The 16,939-nt window shown below is 39.8% G+C and overlaps 1 protein-coding gene across 2 annotated transcripts in view; it reads left to right on the top strand.

Moving 5' to 3' along the window:
• gpcpd1 (glycerophosphocholine phosphodiesterase 1) overlaps positions 1–16,939 on the top strand; it is an 87,937-nt gene that overhangs the window by 4,978 nt on the left and 66,020 nt on the right. For both annotated transcript variants that reach the window (XM_060917758.1, XM_060917759.1), the window contains 3 exons: positions 11,366–11,456; positions 11,544–11,628; positions 16,715–16,790. In XM_060917758.1, coding sequence (XP_060773741.1) covers positions 11,366–11,456; positions 11,544–11,628; positions 16,715–16,790 — 252 coding nt within the window. The remainder of the gene's footprint in view (positions 1–11,365; positions 11,457–11,543; positions 11,629–16,714; positions 16,791–16,939) is intronic.

Raw genomic sequence — 16,939 nt, 5'->3', positions numbered from 1 at the left:
GAGAAGCGTGTTAGCACCGGTGCAGCCCCACTTGCGGTCACACGGCAGTTTCTGCGACCATGCAATAGTAGCAAAAACTTTATTACTATCATTTCCTTTGATAGTAATAAAGTTTTGATATAATTTCCTTTTATTACTATCATTTCGTATCATTATTACTATCATTTGCGATAGTAATAATGCGGAAATTAAATATGCGCATGCGTGAAAATGTACTTCCTTTTCCCGGTTGTCATGGCATCACCAAGCGCCGGGAAAACAACGTGGATGAAGACACCAGTGTTGCCAGATATTGCTGATGTTTTCCATCCCAAAATATGTTCAAATCCGCCAAAATGCACTTAAAACTGCCCAATCTGGCAACACTGGAAGACACGCAGTTCTGTTGTTGTTGATATTCGCCATTTTGGAAGCGCAAAATACCAGGATGCAAATTATGCAATGCTCGTATGTAATCAACTCTCCTCACGCGTAGCGAGTCTACCCCTGTAGCGTTCAGACGTCCCATTTTATATCGGTGCTGCCCCGCAAACTAGCATTTACTCCGGAGTAAATTTCTTAAACCACCTTCCGAGCAGGGTTAGATTTGCACTGGTTTAAGCAGCTTTCAGGGGCTGCACCAGTATAACTTTGTACCGTGTGAACGCTCTACCGGAGCAGCCCCGGTGCTACACCGGAGTAAAAGTTGCCGTGTGAACACCCCTATTATGACATGGCTCCCTTAGCACCCCGAGCTATGGAAAAGCAAACTGGTTCTCAGCTGGCTCGCAAGTTGAACGAGTTGTGAACCAGCACCAGCACTGGCCCCGAACCAGCCCTGGAACTGATTTGGTGGACAAGGGGTATGAGACTGTGCAAAGCTCGCGCAGCCTGCTGGCGCTTCTGCAGGTGACGTCACGAATCTGGCTCCAGACTCCCTTGGGATTTTTCCAGACGTGTTTTGTTATTTTATTTTTTTTCTGCTGTAGACAGATGGCCTTGTGCAAAATTACCCTTCTGGATTAGTGTGTAAAGGGACATTCTTTCATATAAAAAAAAAAAAATTGGTCCAGGATATGCACTTTAATCCTAACCATTTAGCAAAAATCCTTGACAGTAGGACAAAACATTTGCGCAAATACTGGATTTGTATTAAAATCTGATCTGGGATCTTAATCCTCTTCTAGGGCCATTCGTTGTGAACAGATCCGAAGGGAGAAATCTGGTAAAGAACGATCTTTATAGGATGGTCACACTAGAGGTGGAAGGAGCCGGAATGCCATTGGAATTAAAATTCTTCGTATATTCCGGGATATTCGAAGTGCATTCTAAAAATTCTGAGTGCATTCCAAACATTTTGGCCCGTTCTTGTGGCCGGCCCGAAAGTTTTGCTCATGCTCAAAACATTCGAGGTGCATTTGAAGAGGAGAAATATCGAAGGGCATTCGAAGTGTATTCCAAGTGCATTCTAAATGTTCTTACGACATTCCAGCAGCATTCGAAACATTCTGATCGCATTCGAGGGAAAAATCGAAATGGCAAGCCACTTCAAATTAGGGCTGCATGATTATGGAAAAAATGATAATCACGATTATCTTGATCAAAATTGTAATCGCGATTATCAATCACGATTATTCTTGATGTTAGGGAAATTACTTAAATTTTATTTCACTATATTCAAACAAACAATATGAACAGCTTTCAGTGCAGAATGAAATTTAAGAGAAATTCTGATTTCCAAATGACAAATAAATGAAATTTATCCAAGAAATTACCAAAGGATGAAGGAACTGAAAACTCAATTGCAACAATTACATAGCATTATACTGAGGCCTACAAGTTTTTAGCTAGAAAGACCAGCCTATCAACATGCTCTGGCTTTAAACATGAGCGAAGGCAGGTCACAACATTGCCTCCAGTGCTAAATAGTCTGTTGTTCCGACATAGTTAGCTTTTCTGTCTCACCTCAATCTGTTACCTACTCTCATGCTACTCTCTTTCTGCTCTCACGCTATCACCCCTTGAAGAAGATACCGCTGCACTGAAGCGCTGCGCACTTGGCCAATGTTGCCAGATACTGCTGACGTTTTCCAGCCCAAAATATGTTCAAAACTCGCCAAAATGCACTTAAAACCTCCTAATTTGGCAACACTGCACTTGGCTGACTTGCTTGCTTGCTTATTTAGGTGGAGTAATGAAACCTTACATGCGTCGGTTCGCTCCCCTGATGGTTTGGCGGAGTATTGGTCAAAAAGTGTTTGATCAGATATGCAGCAGAGCTCGCATTTTAAATGGAAATAAATCGCGATTTTCATTTAATTTAATCGTGGCAACCAAAATCGCGATTTTCGATTAAATTCAATTCATTGTGCAGCCCTACTTCAAATCCTGCCAGAATGTCCCAAATGAGCTGGAATGCCGTCAGAATTAAAATTCTTCGTGTATTCTGGGATATTCGAAGTAGATTCTAAGTATTCGAGCTGCATTCTCTTTGAATTCTTAGATGTTCAAAACATATTCAGCGGCTATTCCGGGAGCATTCTGACTGCATTTGAGGTGAATTCATACAATATTCGAGGCACGTTCTGACCAGACTTTGGGTGGTATTCGGGCAGCAATCGAACCGCACTCGTACGGCATTCAGAGTGCATTCTTAAGATTCTTACTGCATTCTAACAGCATTCTAGGTATTCCTACAGTATTCTAACTACATTTGACCTGCATTCGAAAACTAATACACTTGGAATGTGCAAGAATCATTCGAGGCGGGTTTGAAGCACATTCTAAGTATTCGAACAGCATTCTTACAAAGCTGTAAGACGAATGCTGTACGAATTCACTTCATATGCAGTCAGAACGCTCCCGGAATAGCCACTGAATATGTTTTGAACATCTAAGGCTACATCCACACGACAACGGCAATGAGATTTTTTTTTTTTAATATCGCGTCCACATGGGCAACGGATCAGTAAAATATCAGGTTCATATGGCAATGCAACGCTTGCTGAAAACGATGCAATACACATGCCACACCTCTACGTGCGCTGTAAGACGGTCCCACTGGAGGCACCAGAACAATAGAAGAAGTAGACGCATGCGCATAAACCCCTTCTTCTGTAGCATTAGCCACATAAAGTTTTGATTATTAATCAGTAGCATAAAACGAAAGACGCGGAAAGAGGAATGAACGGGGATAGATGGAAGCCGGAATAAATTGAATGCTACACGTTGATGGATTACTTTGTTCTTCTACGCCCTTTTTGAGGAATGTATTGTCGGACTTAAACTAACATCTGAAGAGGTGAGGTGCCCTAAGGGCTATTCTCTCCCCTCTCTCTCTCTCTCTCTCTCTGCACCATTACACAATAGAGGTCGACCGATCTATCGGCCGGCCGATTTTTGCCATTTTTTTAATGAATCGGCATTGGCAGATTTTCTTATTTGGTCGCACCGATTTAAAGTCAGGCATGACAGCTATGTAGAACGCGGCGTGCAAAAGACCCAAGCCAACAAGCGTTTCAGGAGTCAGCAGAGATAGCCTACAGGTAAGGCTTCAATTCTTACATTTCAATGTCCTAAAGTCGTATATTTGCTCTCATGATAGTTGTAATCTGTGATGTGTTGCTTCATTTAGCGAAAGGAAAAACGAATAGCATTTCAACTGCATCGGAGTTGTAGAATTCCTCTCGAAACGAAACGTTGCGATGCGTAGCCTTGTGGCCGCGAGTGCGTCGGGAATGCGTCGACTATGTAAGCCCCCTTAACGCTGGTGACCGCTATGTTCCGATCTAAACTGTAGTAACGGACAATCTAAGTGAAAAGTTAACAAAAAGAGGACGCAAAACTAACCTGTGAACGTATTATAACATTGCCATCCCATGTCCATTCGTTTTCGCGATGTATACATGTTTGATTTGATTGTGAACCAGAGACCGATGCTAGACCTCTGCAGTTCCTATTTCCAGTTTCCTGCACAGCATGCTGGGAGACGGAGTTTTATATTGTTGAAACGGAAACGAGTGAAAGTTCAAGGCATGGAAGTTCCACAGTGAAACTGTATAACTTGAACATGTATTTTGCCGTTTTGAAGTAACTGTCTGAAGTTGTCACATCATGGAAGTCTTCTTGCACTCTGTTAGTCTATTGATTATTCATTTTAATACGTTTAAGTCATTAATTTGTTAATTCTTATTGTTATGATGAGTACAGTCATTTTTATATAATACATAATATTTATACTATATATTATGTTATTTATAATGAATAAAATAAATGTTATGAATAATAAAATCTAAATGAAATTAATAATTTTCTTTCATTAACATATAGTAACATAGTAACATTGAAGGCACTATTAAATGCGAACCTTGAATGTTTGTTCTGTTTAGGAATTGCTATTTTTTTATGTTGCTAGTACGTCCTGTGTTACTAGTGTGTTTGCAGCACTAATATATTTTTATTTCATATTTATTTTTATGTTGATTATATATTGAATATTTCAGACTCAGAGTTCAGTAGTATTTCATTAGTAGCCTTTGACTTAACTAGTATTTATTTATTTTATATTTATTTCATATGTTGATTTTTTCAGTGTTCAATTTTCAATAAATCGTGTTAAGTTTATAAGTGTTGTGCGTTCTCTGACTAGTATGATATTTTAGCATGCCAATTAAGGACAATACGATAGCATATCGGCCCAAAAAATCGGCAGCTCATATCGGCCATCGGCTGACTCTGACCTCTAAATATCGGTGTTGGCATCGGCTTTAGAAAAACCCATATCGGTTGACCTCTATTACACAATAAATATTCAGTGAAAATATTTTGTAAGTGCGTTTCATGAACCAAGTTATAGGATTTGCTGACAACTCACATCGAGTTCGTTACACTTCTACCCGGCGTGAAGCACTGACAGTCATGTGGTTGTGACGTCATCGTAAACAAATCCGTTCTACTCATCCAGACGACTTCGCAACGGCGCCGTTGCCAGATTTTTCCACTCTGGAACCCGTTCTCAGAAGATTTCGTTTTGGGGCACCCAAAACGCCGGTGCCGTGTGGACGCCGGGCCGAAACGATAAACAATTTTATCAGATTCACCTGAATCCGTTGCCGTGTAGACAGGGCCTGAGAATTCAAAGAGAATGCAGCTCGAATACTTAGAATGTACTTCAAATATCCCGGAATAGATGAGATATGAAGAATTTTCATTCCGTCTCATTTGAGGCACATTTGGGACATTCTGGCAGGATTTGAAGTAGCTTGCCATTTCGATTTTTCGCTCGTACGCGATCGGAATGTTTCGAATGCCGTAAGAATATTTAGAATGCACTTCGAATGCAGTTCGATATTTCTCCTCTTCAAATGCACCTTGAATGTTTTGAGCATGAGCAGAGCATTCGGGCCGGCCACAAGAATGGGCTCGAATGTTTGGAATGCACTTACAACGCCAATTCCAAAAAAGTTGGGACAAAGTATAAATTGTAAATAAAAACGGAATGCAATGATGTGGAAGTTTCAAAATTCCATATTTTATTCAGAATAGAACATAGATGACATATCAAATGTTTAAACTGAGAAAATGTATCATTTAAAGAGAAAAATTAGGTGATTTTAAATTTCATGACAACAACACGTCTCAAAAAAGTTGTGACAAGGCCATGTTTACCACTGTGAGACATCCCCTTTTCTCTTTACAACAGTCTGTAAACGTCTGGGGACTGAGGAGACAAGTTGCTCAAGTTTAGGGATAGGAATGTTAACCCATTCTTGTCTAATGTAGGATTCTAGTTGCTCAACTGTCTTAGGTCTTTTTTGTCGTATCTTCCGTTTTATGATGCACCAAATGTTTTCTATGGGTGAAAGATCTGGACTGCAGGCTGGCCAGTTCAGTACCCGGACCCTTCTTCTACACAGCCATGATGCTGTCATTGATGCAGTATGTGGTTTGGCATTGTCATGTTGGAAAATGCAAGGTCTTCCCTGAAAGAGACGTCGTCTGGATGGGAGCATACGTTGCTCTAGAACCTGGATATACCTTTCAGCATTGATGGCGTCTTTCCAGATGTGTAAGCTGCCCATGCCACACGCACTAATGCAACCCCATACCATCAGAGATGCAGGCTTCTGAACTGAGCGCTGATAACAACTTGGGTCGTCCTTCTCCTCTTTAGTCCGAATGACACGGCGTCCCTGATTTCCGTAAAGAACTTCAAATTTTGATTCGTCTGACCACAGAACAGTTTTCCACTTTGCCACAGTCCATTTTAAATGAGCCTTGGCCCAGAGAAGACGTCTGCACTTCTGGATCATGTTTAGATACGGCTTCTTCTTTGAACTATAGAGTTTTAGCTGGCGACGGCGGATGGCACGGTGAATTGTGTTCACAGATAATGTTCTCTGGAAATATTCCTGAGCCCATTTTGTGATTTCCAATACAGAAGCACGCCTGTATGTGATGCAGTGCCGTCTAAGGGCCCGAAGATCACGGGCACCCAGTATGGTTTTCCGGCCTTGACCCTTACGCACAGAGATTCTTCCAGATTCTCTGAATCTTTTGATGATATTATGCACTGTAAATGATGATATGTTCAAACTCTTTGCAATTTTACACTGTCGAACTCCTTTCTGATATTGCTCCACTATTTGTTGGCGCAGAATTAGGGGGATTGGTGATCCTCTTCCCATCTTTACTTCTGAGAGCCGCTGCCACTCCAAGATGCTCTTTTTATACCCAGTCATGTTAATTACCTATTGCCAATTGACCTAATGAGTTGCAATTTGGTCCTCCAGCTGTTCCTTTTTTTGTACCTTTAACTTTTCCAGCCTCTTATTGCCCCTGTCCCAACTTTTTTGAGATGTGTTGCTGTCATGAAATTTCAAATGAGCCAATATTTGGCATGAAATTTCAAAATGTCTCACTTTCGACATTTGATATGTTGTCTATGTTCTATTGTGAGTACAATATCAGTTTTTGAGATTTGTAAATTATTGCATTCCGTTTTTATTTACAATTTGTGCTTTGTCCCAACTTTTTTGGAATCGGGGTTGTAAAGTATCGGCTCCTCTGATTGGACAAGATCAAGGACCCAAACCAATCAAATTGCACGTTTTGTTTTGAAGCAAAGCTCTGGCCGATCGCTTTCTTGCATCGATTTAACAATGTAAGTGTAATGGTTGCACGGTAAAAGTGCATTTATAAATCAGTAAAAATTGAAATAAAAAATGTTGCCCAATGAAACCAAAAATACAAACTCGATTTTCGGTGCACCGTGGTGAATCGTTGTAGCCTTATTTGACAGTATCTGTTTGATCCAGTCGATCAAGATTGAGTGATTAACATGCATATCACGGGTAAATTCAGGAGCAAGATCAATGTAATTCTCCTATTTTATATTAAACTTTGGTCAAATATCTGTCACATTCTGCATTCTCTGCAATTTTTTTACCTTGCGCAATACCAGAAAAATTCAGTTGAAATCAAGCCATTTGAGGGGAATTGGTCCGCCTCTGAAAAAACTTTGCATTTGAATTTCCCGGCAAACATTGATTTTCGTGACGTCATCTACAGGATGCCTCCCTCTGAATCCTACGTCAGTGCTGGTTTGTTTATGAGAAAATGACCTGGTGGTTTTCTGCAAATTTCTTCAACGTTCTCATGTAATTATTAAAATGGTTAACAGATGTATCGTAGGAGGGTGTAGCAACACCAATCTTGATGGGATTAGTACTCATCGTTTTCCAAAAGACTGGACAATGAGAGAGAAATGGGAGCGCTTGGTCTACACAGGCTGTGCACTGAGACTGCGCAAAGCTCACTCAGCCTGCTCGTGCTTCCGCACGTGACATCACGAATCTGGCTCCAGACTCCCTTGGGATTTTTCCAGACGCGTTTTGTTATTTTATTTTTTTCTGCTGTAGATAGATGGCCTTGTGCAAAATTACCCTTCTGGATGAGTGTGTAAAGGGACATGCTTTCATATTTAAAAAAAAAACGAAATTGGTCCAGAATATGCCCTTTAAGAGTTCAGTTTACATGACACTTTGTAGTACAGTATTATAAGTGCCAAACTGCCAATCAATGGTTATGTTGTTGTTGTTGTTGTTGTTATTATTATATACATTTTTTTCATTCATAATAAAAATGACAGTCATAGTCCTGTGCTTTGGAGGATGTAGATTTTTATATTTGAAGAGTTTTTATTTTCTTCTATTTGTCTAGCAGATTTTAGTCTGAATGTCAAATGAGATTACCATGTCTAGTTTTGAGTCACTGTAAAAGTCATTTTGTTACAAAGTTACTTGGAATCTCGTACTCAAAATTTTAACTCTGTTATGTAAGCAGGCCTAGACATTAAGCATTTGTAAATTAAGACATTAATGGGCCCAATGGTGGCCCATTGGGCCAGTGGAATTGAAAAGTTACTAAGTTACTGGCCCAAATGGAAAATGTGGTGGCCCGAATGCGCGCGGTACCCAAACCACGGCTGCCACACGCAGCCACTGCAAGTACCGCAGGTGCTTGCACAAAGAGGGTGGTCTGGGGGCCTTCCCCCGGAAAATTTTGATTTTTCAATTCATATTCGTGCATTCTGGTTAGGGCTGCACAATTAATCGAATTTAATCGAAAATCGCGATTTTGGCTGTCACGATTAAATTAAATGAAAATCGCGATTTATTTCCATTTAAAATGCGAGCTCTGCTGCATATCTGATCAAGCACTTTTTGACCAGTACTCCGCCAAACCATTAGGGGGCGAACCGACGCATGTAAGGTTTCATTACTCCGCCTAAATAAGCAAGCAAGCCAAGTGCGCAGAGCTTCAGTGCAGCGGTATCCAGTGTTGCCAGATTGGGCGGTTTTAAGTGCTTTTTGGCGGATTTGAACATATTTTGGGCTGGAAAACATCAGCAGTGTCTGGCAACACTGGCGGTATCTTCTTCAAGGGGTGATAGCGTGAGAGGAGGTAACAGATTGAGCGTATTTAGCACTGGAGGCAATGTTGTGACCTGCCTTCGCTCATGTTTAAAGCCAGAGTATGTTGATAGGCTGGTCTTTCTAGCTAAAAACTTGTAGGCCTCATTATAATGCTATGTAATTGTTGCAATTGAGTTTTCAGTTCGTTCATCCTTTGGTAATTTCTTGGATAAATTTCATTTATTTGTCATTTGGAAATCAGAATTTCTCTTTTAAATTTCATTCTGCACTGAAAGCTGTTCATATTGTTTGTTTGAATATAGTGAAATAAAATTTAAGTGATTTCCCTAACATCAAGAATAATCGTGATTACAATTTTGAACAAGATAATCGTGATTATCATTTTTTCCATAATCGTGCAGCCCTAATTCTGGTGCATTTTAAGGTGAAATTAAGATTATTCATATTTTGCTAACATTATTATATCTTTATTGTTTTTTTCACATTGATATTTTATTGTTTGCATTTCTTGTTCTATCAATTTCTTAGTTACATTTAAAAATTTCCTTTGTTCTTGTTCTCTGTTCGTTTAACACATGCTGTTGATTACTGTTTTACGTTAACAATTGTTTGTATAAGTTTTAGAATAAGCTAAGTTTTGCCTCACCATGCAACTAACTTGTTTATAGAATAAGCTTTGCCTGTAACCCACCCTGTGTGATGTAGACATATTTTCCTTTCTTGTCATGGTTTCAACTTTGGCTCATATATTCTCAACATTGTAGATATTGAATTCTCACCACTGTAGATATTCTTATAGAAATAGAAGTACAGTGAACTTTTTAAATACATCTTTATATAATAGCCACAAGACACACACAGGCCAGTCCCAAGTCTGGATGAAAGGTGAGGGCGGCATACTAACCCTTATCATGCTGGATTTAAATGGGCATTTTTATTGCCCATGAAGAAGTTTTATTTCTTAATTAATAAAATATCATGAGAATCATTGACAAACCATACATTTCCTGAAAGGGTGGACTTTGGGGAATAATCTAGTGAGATTTTTGCAAAGCCTTACGTGCTCGGGGGTGATTTATAACCCTAATTACCTGTTAATTAGCTAATTAACAGGTATGCTCAGGGGTGAAATGTATTTTTTTTTTTTAATAAGACAAGATATAAACACCAAATTTTCAGGATATGTCCTTGGGGGAACTAGTAGTACATTTTTGCAAATTCAGCTCATTTGCATAAACCGTTGCCATGGCAACAGCAGCTACCCTAGCAACTGGGGGTATACTGGGTTTAGCATGGTCTGGTTGTACCAGGGAGGGTCAGAATAGTTATTTTTGTTGTAATGAACTAATGTAGACCTAGTTTGGCTATTTTGATAGATTTCATCATCTTTGGATATTTGAATAATGTAATATATGGGATCAGATCTAATTTACCACATTATTTTATCTGTTCTTCTATTTCAGTCATAGCAACCAACATTTATACTTCATTCTTTAATCACTAAAAGTTGATACACGTGTAGCCATATTTCTTGGCAGTGCATCCTGAAATTGATATTAATATACAAAGTCTGAACGATTTTACACCATCTGAAGCTAAAGCGCGTGTTGAAATGCTGTTTTACGATTTGGCAAGTTGTAAACCGAGCGTGACGCCACGCGCTCTGATTGGCTGCCGAGTTCAAAATGAAGCTGTTCGTTAACACCCGATAGTTAATTTATGCACGATCGTATTTAAACTGTTGACCTGGCCTTTGGCCAGGTTGGGGAGCGTGGAGTTTGAACGTATTTCTATTTGAATTTCACCGTTCTGATGGTCTCCTTACCGCAACCGTCTTCATCTACAAGGTGCTATTTTCCCACCAAAATGACGCTTCCGAACAGCGCCGAACATCTCCAAAGATGCACGAAGACGACACACTCCTGCCGCAGCGTGGAGGGTAACGAAAACAAAGATGGTGGACCTAGTATCAAAAAGATGCATTTTACGAACAATTTCTTCACAATTCTGGGTAAAATATGAGTAATAAAATTTAATTTGTATCGAAAATGTACTGGCCCGCCCGGGCCACTGTTTGGCCAAATTTAGTGGCCTGAACTGGCCCGAAAGACGTAAAAAAACACCGCCGGGCCATCGGGCAAGTGCTAATGTCGAGCCCTGCTGTAGCTTTGAAATCCTGTGCAGTTAATTTCCATCTCAGAAGGTCATTTTTGGCAGCAGAGAAATACAAAAATCTGAGATTTAGAATTTTTGGACTGTTGTGGACCAGAAAAGTCTACCCTGATTTTGAAACAGCTCGTATGTTCCATATGTTATTTCATAGTTTTGATGACTTCAGTATTGTTCTACAGTGTAGGAAATGGTCAAAATACAGAAAAACCTATGAATGGGTAAGTGTATCCAAACTTTTAACTGGGGCTATATTTAACGGTTTGTTTGCTTTAAACCAGGTGAGGTGATAGCAGTAGTTGGAAGCTGCGAGACTCTCGGCAGTTGGTGTCATCAGAAAGCGCTGCCTCTACAACCCACAGAGGAGGATGGGTAGGTGTGCACTTGTGTCGTCGTCATCCCCCCCACCACCACCATGATTATAATTGGAAGTCATTTCTACCATCTGTCTTCTTCCAGCAATCTATGGAAAAGATCCATCACCGTTTCAAAGGGAGTAGAAATCAAGTATCGCTATTTTAAGGGGTTCTTCCTGGAAGCGAAGGTGAGCACTTTTTTCTAAACCACATTTGAATACTTTACTTACTAGACTGTTTTAGATTAAAAAAAAAAAGTTAGACATTTTATAATTTTACAAGAGAAACCTGACTTTAAGTATTTATATTTCAAACTAAATATACTGATAATTTTGCTTACAATTTTCTAGAATATTTTAATGTAACTGTATTTCTGACCGTATTATGCAATTTGTGTAAAATGACCTGTGAATTGTTTTCCCTGTCTACCATTAAGGTGATTGACCTTTGCTTGCCTAAGTGCTCTTGTTTTTAGTCCGCTAAGGTTTAATTAAAATACACACCATCTTACTATCTTCGTTTCTCTATGAATGTTTTTGGTTTTTTTTTTTTTATTATTCAACAGTGATGTTTTGTAAGCAATAGACGTCTCAGTCTTGGTGGGAGGAGTGGTAGTACCAAGTTCTCCTCATACACATTTACTTTTTGGGAGCTGATAATTGACTTTTTTTTCGGTTTGCTTAAATAATTGTACTGATGGTTTATTTGTTTGAGTGCATGTGATTTCATAACGAGCTCTAGAGTGCTCATAGAATACACAGTAGAAATGCCACACTGGCTCTCAGAACACCCCATGCAGGGTATTTTTTGGTGTGGGGGAGGGGTGTTTTATTTTTTACATATTTTTATTTTTTAACATATATAAAACCTTTTGGTTTTATTAGGTAGGACCACTTGTCATGCACCAAGCAAATGCATACATAGAATTCTATCATTTTTGTTTTCTGTTTATTACATGTCAGTGTATTGATAATTATGCATGATTAAATGTGCAGCACTATTACTAAATAGTGCAAGCTGCCAGTTGGATAATATTTTTTTTCCAACCCCATTCCACACTGAATAACTAACAGTTAGTAATGCTCACATCGAAGTGTTAGCTTTTCTCTAAGTTGTAGCTTGTTGATTTGTAGGCAGTGTTAAAGCTACAGGATGTAAGATTTGGGAATTTTCCCCTTTCTGGTAGGATAATGATATTTCAAGCTACTTGTAGAAGAATTTCATAACCTGGATTGTTCTGCATGATCCTCCATTGGTCAGAATAATCTGAAGGCTGTGATATGCAAATAATACACATTTAACTAGTATAGACTATTGATATTGTACTTGGTGTGGGGGCGGCATGGTGGTGCAGTGGTTAGCACTGTCGTCTCGCAGCAAGAAGGGTCCGGGTTCGAGCCTCATGGCCGACTGGGGCTTTTCTATGTAGAGTTTGTATTTTGCCCCTGTGTGTATACAAGTTAAATGTGTATTATTTGCCTGTCACAGCCTTTAGATTATTCTGACCATTCCAGTGGAGAATCATGCAGCACAGCCCAGGTTACGAACTTCCAGTTTCCCCCATCCAAAGCCATGCGGTTAGGTTGCCCGTAGATGTGAATGTATATGAATGGTTGAGAGGAGAAAACGGCTATAATAATTAGAGATGCACCGATTGCAATTTTTTGGGCCGATTCCGATTTCCGATTTCCCATAGAGTGTGACCTGCCGATACCGATTTTAGCCGATTCCGATTTCATTTTTTCAAACCACTTCACAGCACACACAAAGACTATTTTCTTTTTATCTTTTGTTTAATAGAACATTCTGCCAGATTTTCAGTAATAAATTTTCAACACCTCAAAGGTTGAAAACAAACAGAAAGACATTGTTCTTTGTAAGATCTTTCTTCATGTTTGGTATTAACATATTAATTCCTGAAATAGGAAATTCACACAAACATTTTTTCTTTTCCCATCCAATATCTGGCACAAAAACAACTTCCCCCTCATATATTATTTGCCTACTGCTATGGAACACACTTTCATAAGCCTATTTAGATCTGAAAACTTACGCCTTATAGAACAACCCATTTATTCATTCAGTATCAAAATACAAAAATAATTTCCAGTCATACTTACACCATAGCCATTCTATCATCTTTGTCAAATGTGTATTTGTAGAGTAATTTCCAATGGAATCAAGTGCAACCAAGGTTGTAAAAAAACAAAAAGACATTTTTTTCTCTCTCTCTCTTTGTATAAATCTAACTAGATGTTTGGTAATAGGCTAACATATTAATTCCTGTAATGGGAAATTCACACAACCACAAATGTTTTCTTCTTTTCACATCCAATATCTAAATTCACTATATTTGGATATCCAAATATAATAAATTTTTTTTGATGATTTTCTGCCAATCAAAACTTGTGTATCACAGAGATGAAAGTGGAAATACTCGTAATTCGCAACTAAAAAGGCTGCAGCTCCACTGGCAGCTTGAACATGCTTTCTAGTGCGATTGTGTTGCGCTTGCAACTATATAATATAGTGAATTTTTTTTGTTGTTGTTAACGGCGCGCGCGCCGGAGCTCGTTAGGTGCGCAGGACTGACACTGTTCTGCGCAAGCGCAACACAATCGCACTAGAAAGCATGTTCAAGCTGCCAGTGTAGCTGCAGTCTTTTTAGTTGCGAATTACAAGTATTTCCACTTTCATCTCTGTGATACACAAGTTTTGATCGGCAGAAAATCGGCATATTTTAATTTTGCCCGGCCGGTCACCGGTCATGGCCGATCACGTAAAAATCGGCCGATTCCGATCAGCAGCCGGTCAATCGGTGCATCTCTGATAATAATCCAATAGAAGGCGACGGGAAACCACTACTGTAATTCTTTCCTGGGAACTTTGCAGCCACGTCACTGCAGTGATGTGCCGAATAGAGAGACTTGATGTGGTAGTATGTGGTTTGGGATGCAACCCAAACTGTAGGCTTAATTGTTTCTTCTTTATTGAGCTCTACCAAGCATTATAGGTGTGTCATGAGAATAAAATCTTTGTTGTGCACATCGATCTTAGTGACAGAGTACTATCCGAATGACTGAGCTTGTCTTTTAACAATGCACTAACATTAGAAAGCTAGCTCTGTAACATTGACTGACTGTTTTGTGAGGTTTTTTGTGACCCCAGTGCTGCTTGATCTTTATGAGGGCAGTAAACATTACACAGCCAATAATGACAAGGTAGCTGACTAATGCTTGTATACTATCTCTGAAACACAAAGGTCTTGTGTGAAGGAGTTTTGGCATGTCCATGCATCTTCACCTTGCTCTGTGTCATTAAAGGAACAGTCCACCGTACTTCCATAATGAAATATGCTCTTATCTGAATTGAGACAAGCTGCTCCATACCTCTCCGAGCTTTGCGCGTCCTCCCAGTTAGTCAGACGCAGTCAGACGCGCTGTTACTCCTGTTAGCAATGTAGCTAGGCTCAGCATGGCCAATGGTATTTTTTGGGGCTGTAGTTAGATGCGACCAAACTCTTCCACGTTTTTCCTGTTTACATAGGTTTATATGACCAGTGACATGAAACAAGTTCAGTTACACAAATTGAAACGTAGCGATTTTCTATGCTATGGAAAGTCCGCACTATAATGACAGGCGTACTAACACCTTCTGCGCGCTTCGGCAGCACATTGATATCTGAGCTCCGTATCAATGCGCTGCCGAAGCGCGCAGAAGGTGTTAGTACGCCTGTCATTATAGTGCGGACTTTCCATAGCATAGAAAATCGCTACGTTTCAATTTGTGTAACTGAACTTGTTTCATGTCACTGGTCATATAAACCTATGTAAACAGGAAAAACGTGGAAGAGTTTGGTCGCATCTAACTACAGCCCCAAAAAATACCATTGGCCATGCTGAGCCTAGCTACATTGCTAACAGGAGTGACAGCGCGTCTGACTGCGTCTGACTGACTGGGAGGTCGCGCAAAGCTCGGAGAGGTACGGAGCAGCTCGTCTCAATTCAGATAAGAGCATATTTCATTATGGAAGTACGGTGGACTGTTCCTTTAAGGCCAATTATTGTGAGATACCTAACTCGATGTAGATGATAGGAAGAGGCTTCTCCGTGTTAAGGCATACCAGACATTTGGGGGCAGGCCTTTGGCCATACATCCTTCAAACATGATTAGTTGGGACATACACTATATTGCCAAAAGTATTTGCTCACCCATCCAAATTATCGGAATCATGTGTTCCAATCACTTCCATGGCCACAGGTGTATAAAATCAAGCACCTAGGCATGCAGACTGTTTTTACAGTTTGGAGCTGGCCCCTTCCTCTTCCAACATGACTGTGCACCAGTGCACAAAGCAAGGTCCATAAAGACATGGATGACAGAGTCTGGTGTGGATTAACTTGACTGGCCTGCACAGAGTCCTGACCTCAACCCGATAGAACACCTTTGGGATGAATTAGAACGGAGACTGAGAGCCAGGCCTTCTCGTCCAACATCAGTGTGTGACCTCACAAGTGCGCTTCTGGAAGAATGGTCAAAAATTCCCATAAACACACTCCTAAACCTTGTGGACAGCCTTCCCAGAAGAGTTGAAGCTGTTCTACCTGCAAAGGGTGGACTGACGTCATATTGAACCCTATGGATTAGGAGTGGGATGTCACTTAAGTTCATATGTGAGTCAAGGCAGGTGAGCAAATACTTTTGGCAATATAGTGTACTTGGTCTGAGCTGGTGTACGATGCGTGTGTTCAAAGTTTCCCACCAAGTTGAATTTGACAATTCTGAATTCCTGTAACTTTGTATTATAGAAGTCCCATGGCAATTCACAGAAGCTTAGTTGTAAAGTATCTCTCCTGATTCACTCAGGCTATTTTTTTAAATTTCTAACCAAGAAATCCTACACACTGTAGCTTTAAATGTTAGTACTGTTTTGTTGTTTTTTTTTTTTAATAATCTTCCCATTGATGCAGTCAGAGCAGTTTCTAATTTCAAACTGGTAAGTATAATAGTGTGTAGACTTTCTTCAGTAAGGCAGAAATCATCTAAATAAAAATGTCAGAGCAGTTGTGTAGCCTTGTAATGCATGTATTTCTTTTGACTAATGAATCCACTTTTCAGATGTCAACCAATTGTGGCTGGGTGGCTGAGAGAGTGGTGACTATACTGTCTCAAATTATTTGTTTCAGAGTGAGACTTTGGTTGAGTCCAAAGTCTGATTTAATTGTAATTTTTCCCCCAACAATCTTAACACCATGTCAAACATTGGAATTACAGACTGCAGGTGGTCCATGTCAAGTCATAGTCAATAATTGGGAGACCCATCAGCAGCCTCGGTCATTGAGTTCCTCAGGTATATAAATCCAGAATAGTGCACGGTTTGGTTCAGTGTTTCAATCATTTGCAAGGTCCCTATCCTACAACCCAACTTACTCATACAGCACATTTTCTCAGACAAAACATGCTGATCTAATGGTTTCCCATCAGTTGTCAGCCCCTCTT

The sequence above is a fragment of the Neoarius graeffei genome, chromosome 3 (genome assembly GCF_027579695.1).
Source record: "Neoarius graeffei isolate fNeoGra1 chromosome 3, fNeoGra1.pri, whole genome shotgun sequence".
Taxonomy (NCBI): Eukaryota; Metazoa; Chordata; class Actinopteri; order Siluriformes; family Ariidae; genus Neoarius; species Neoarius graeffei.
This window is presented reverse-complemented; position numbering and strand designations above follow the sequence as displayed.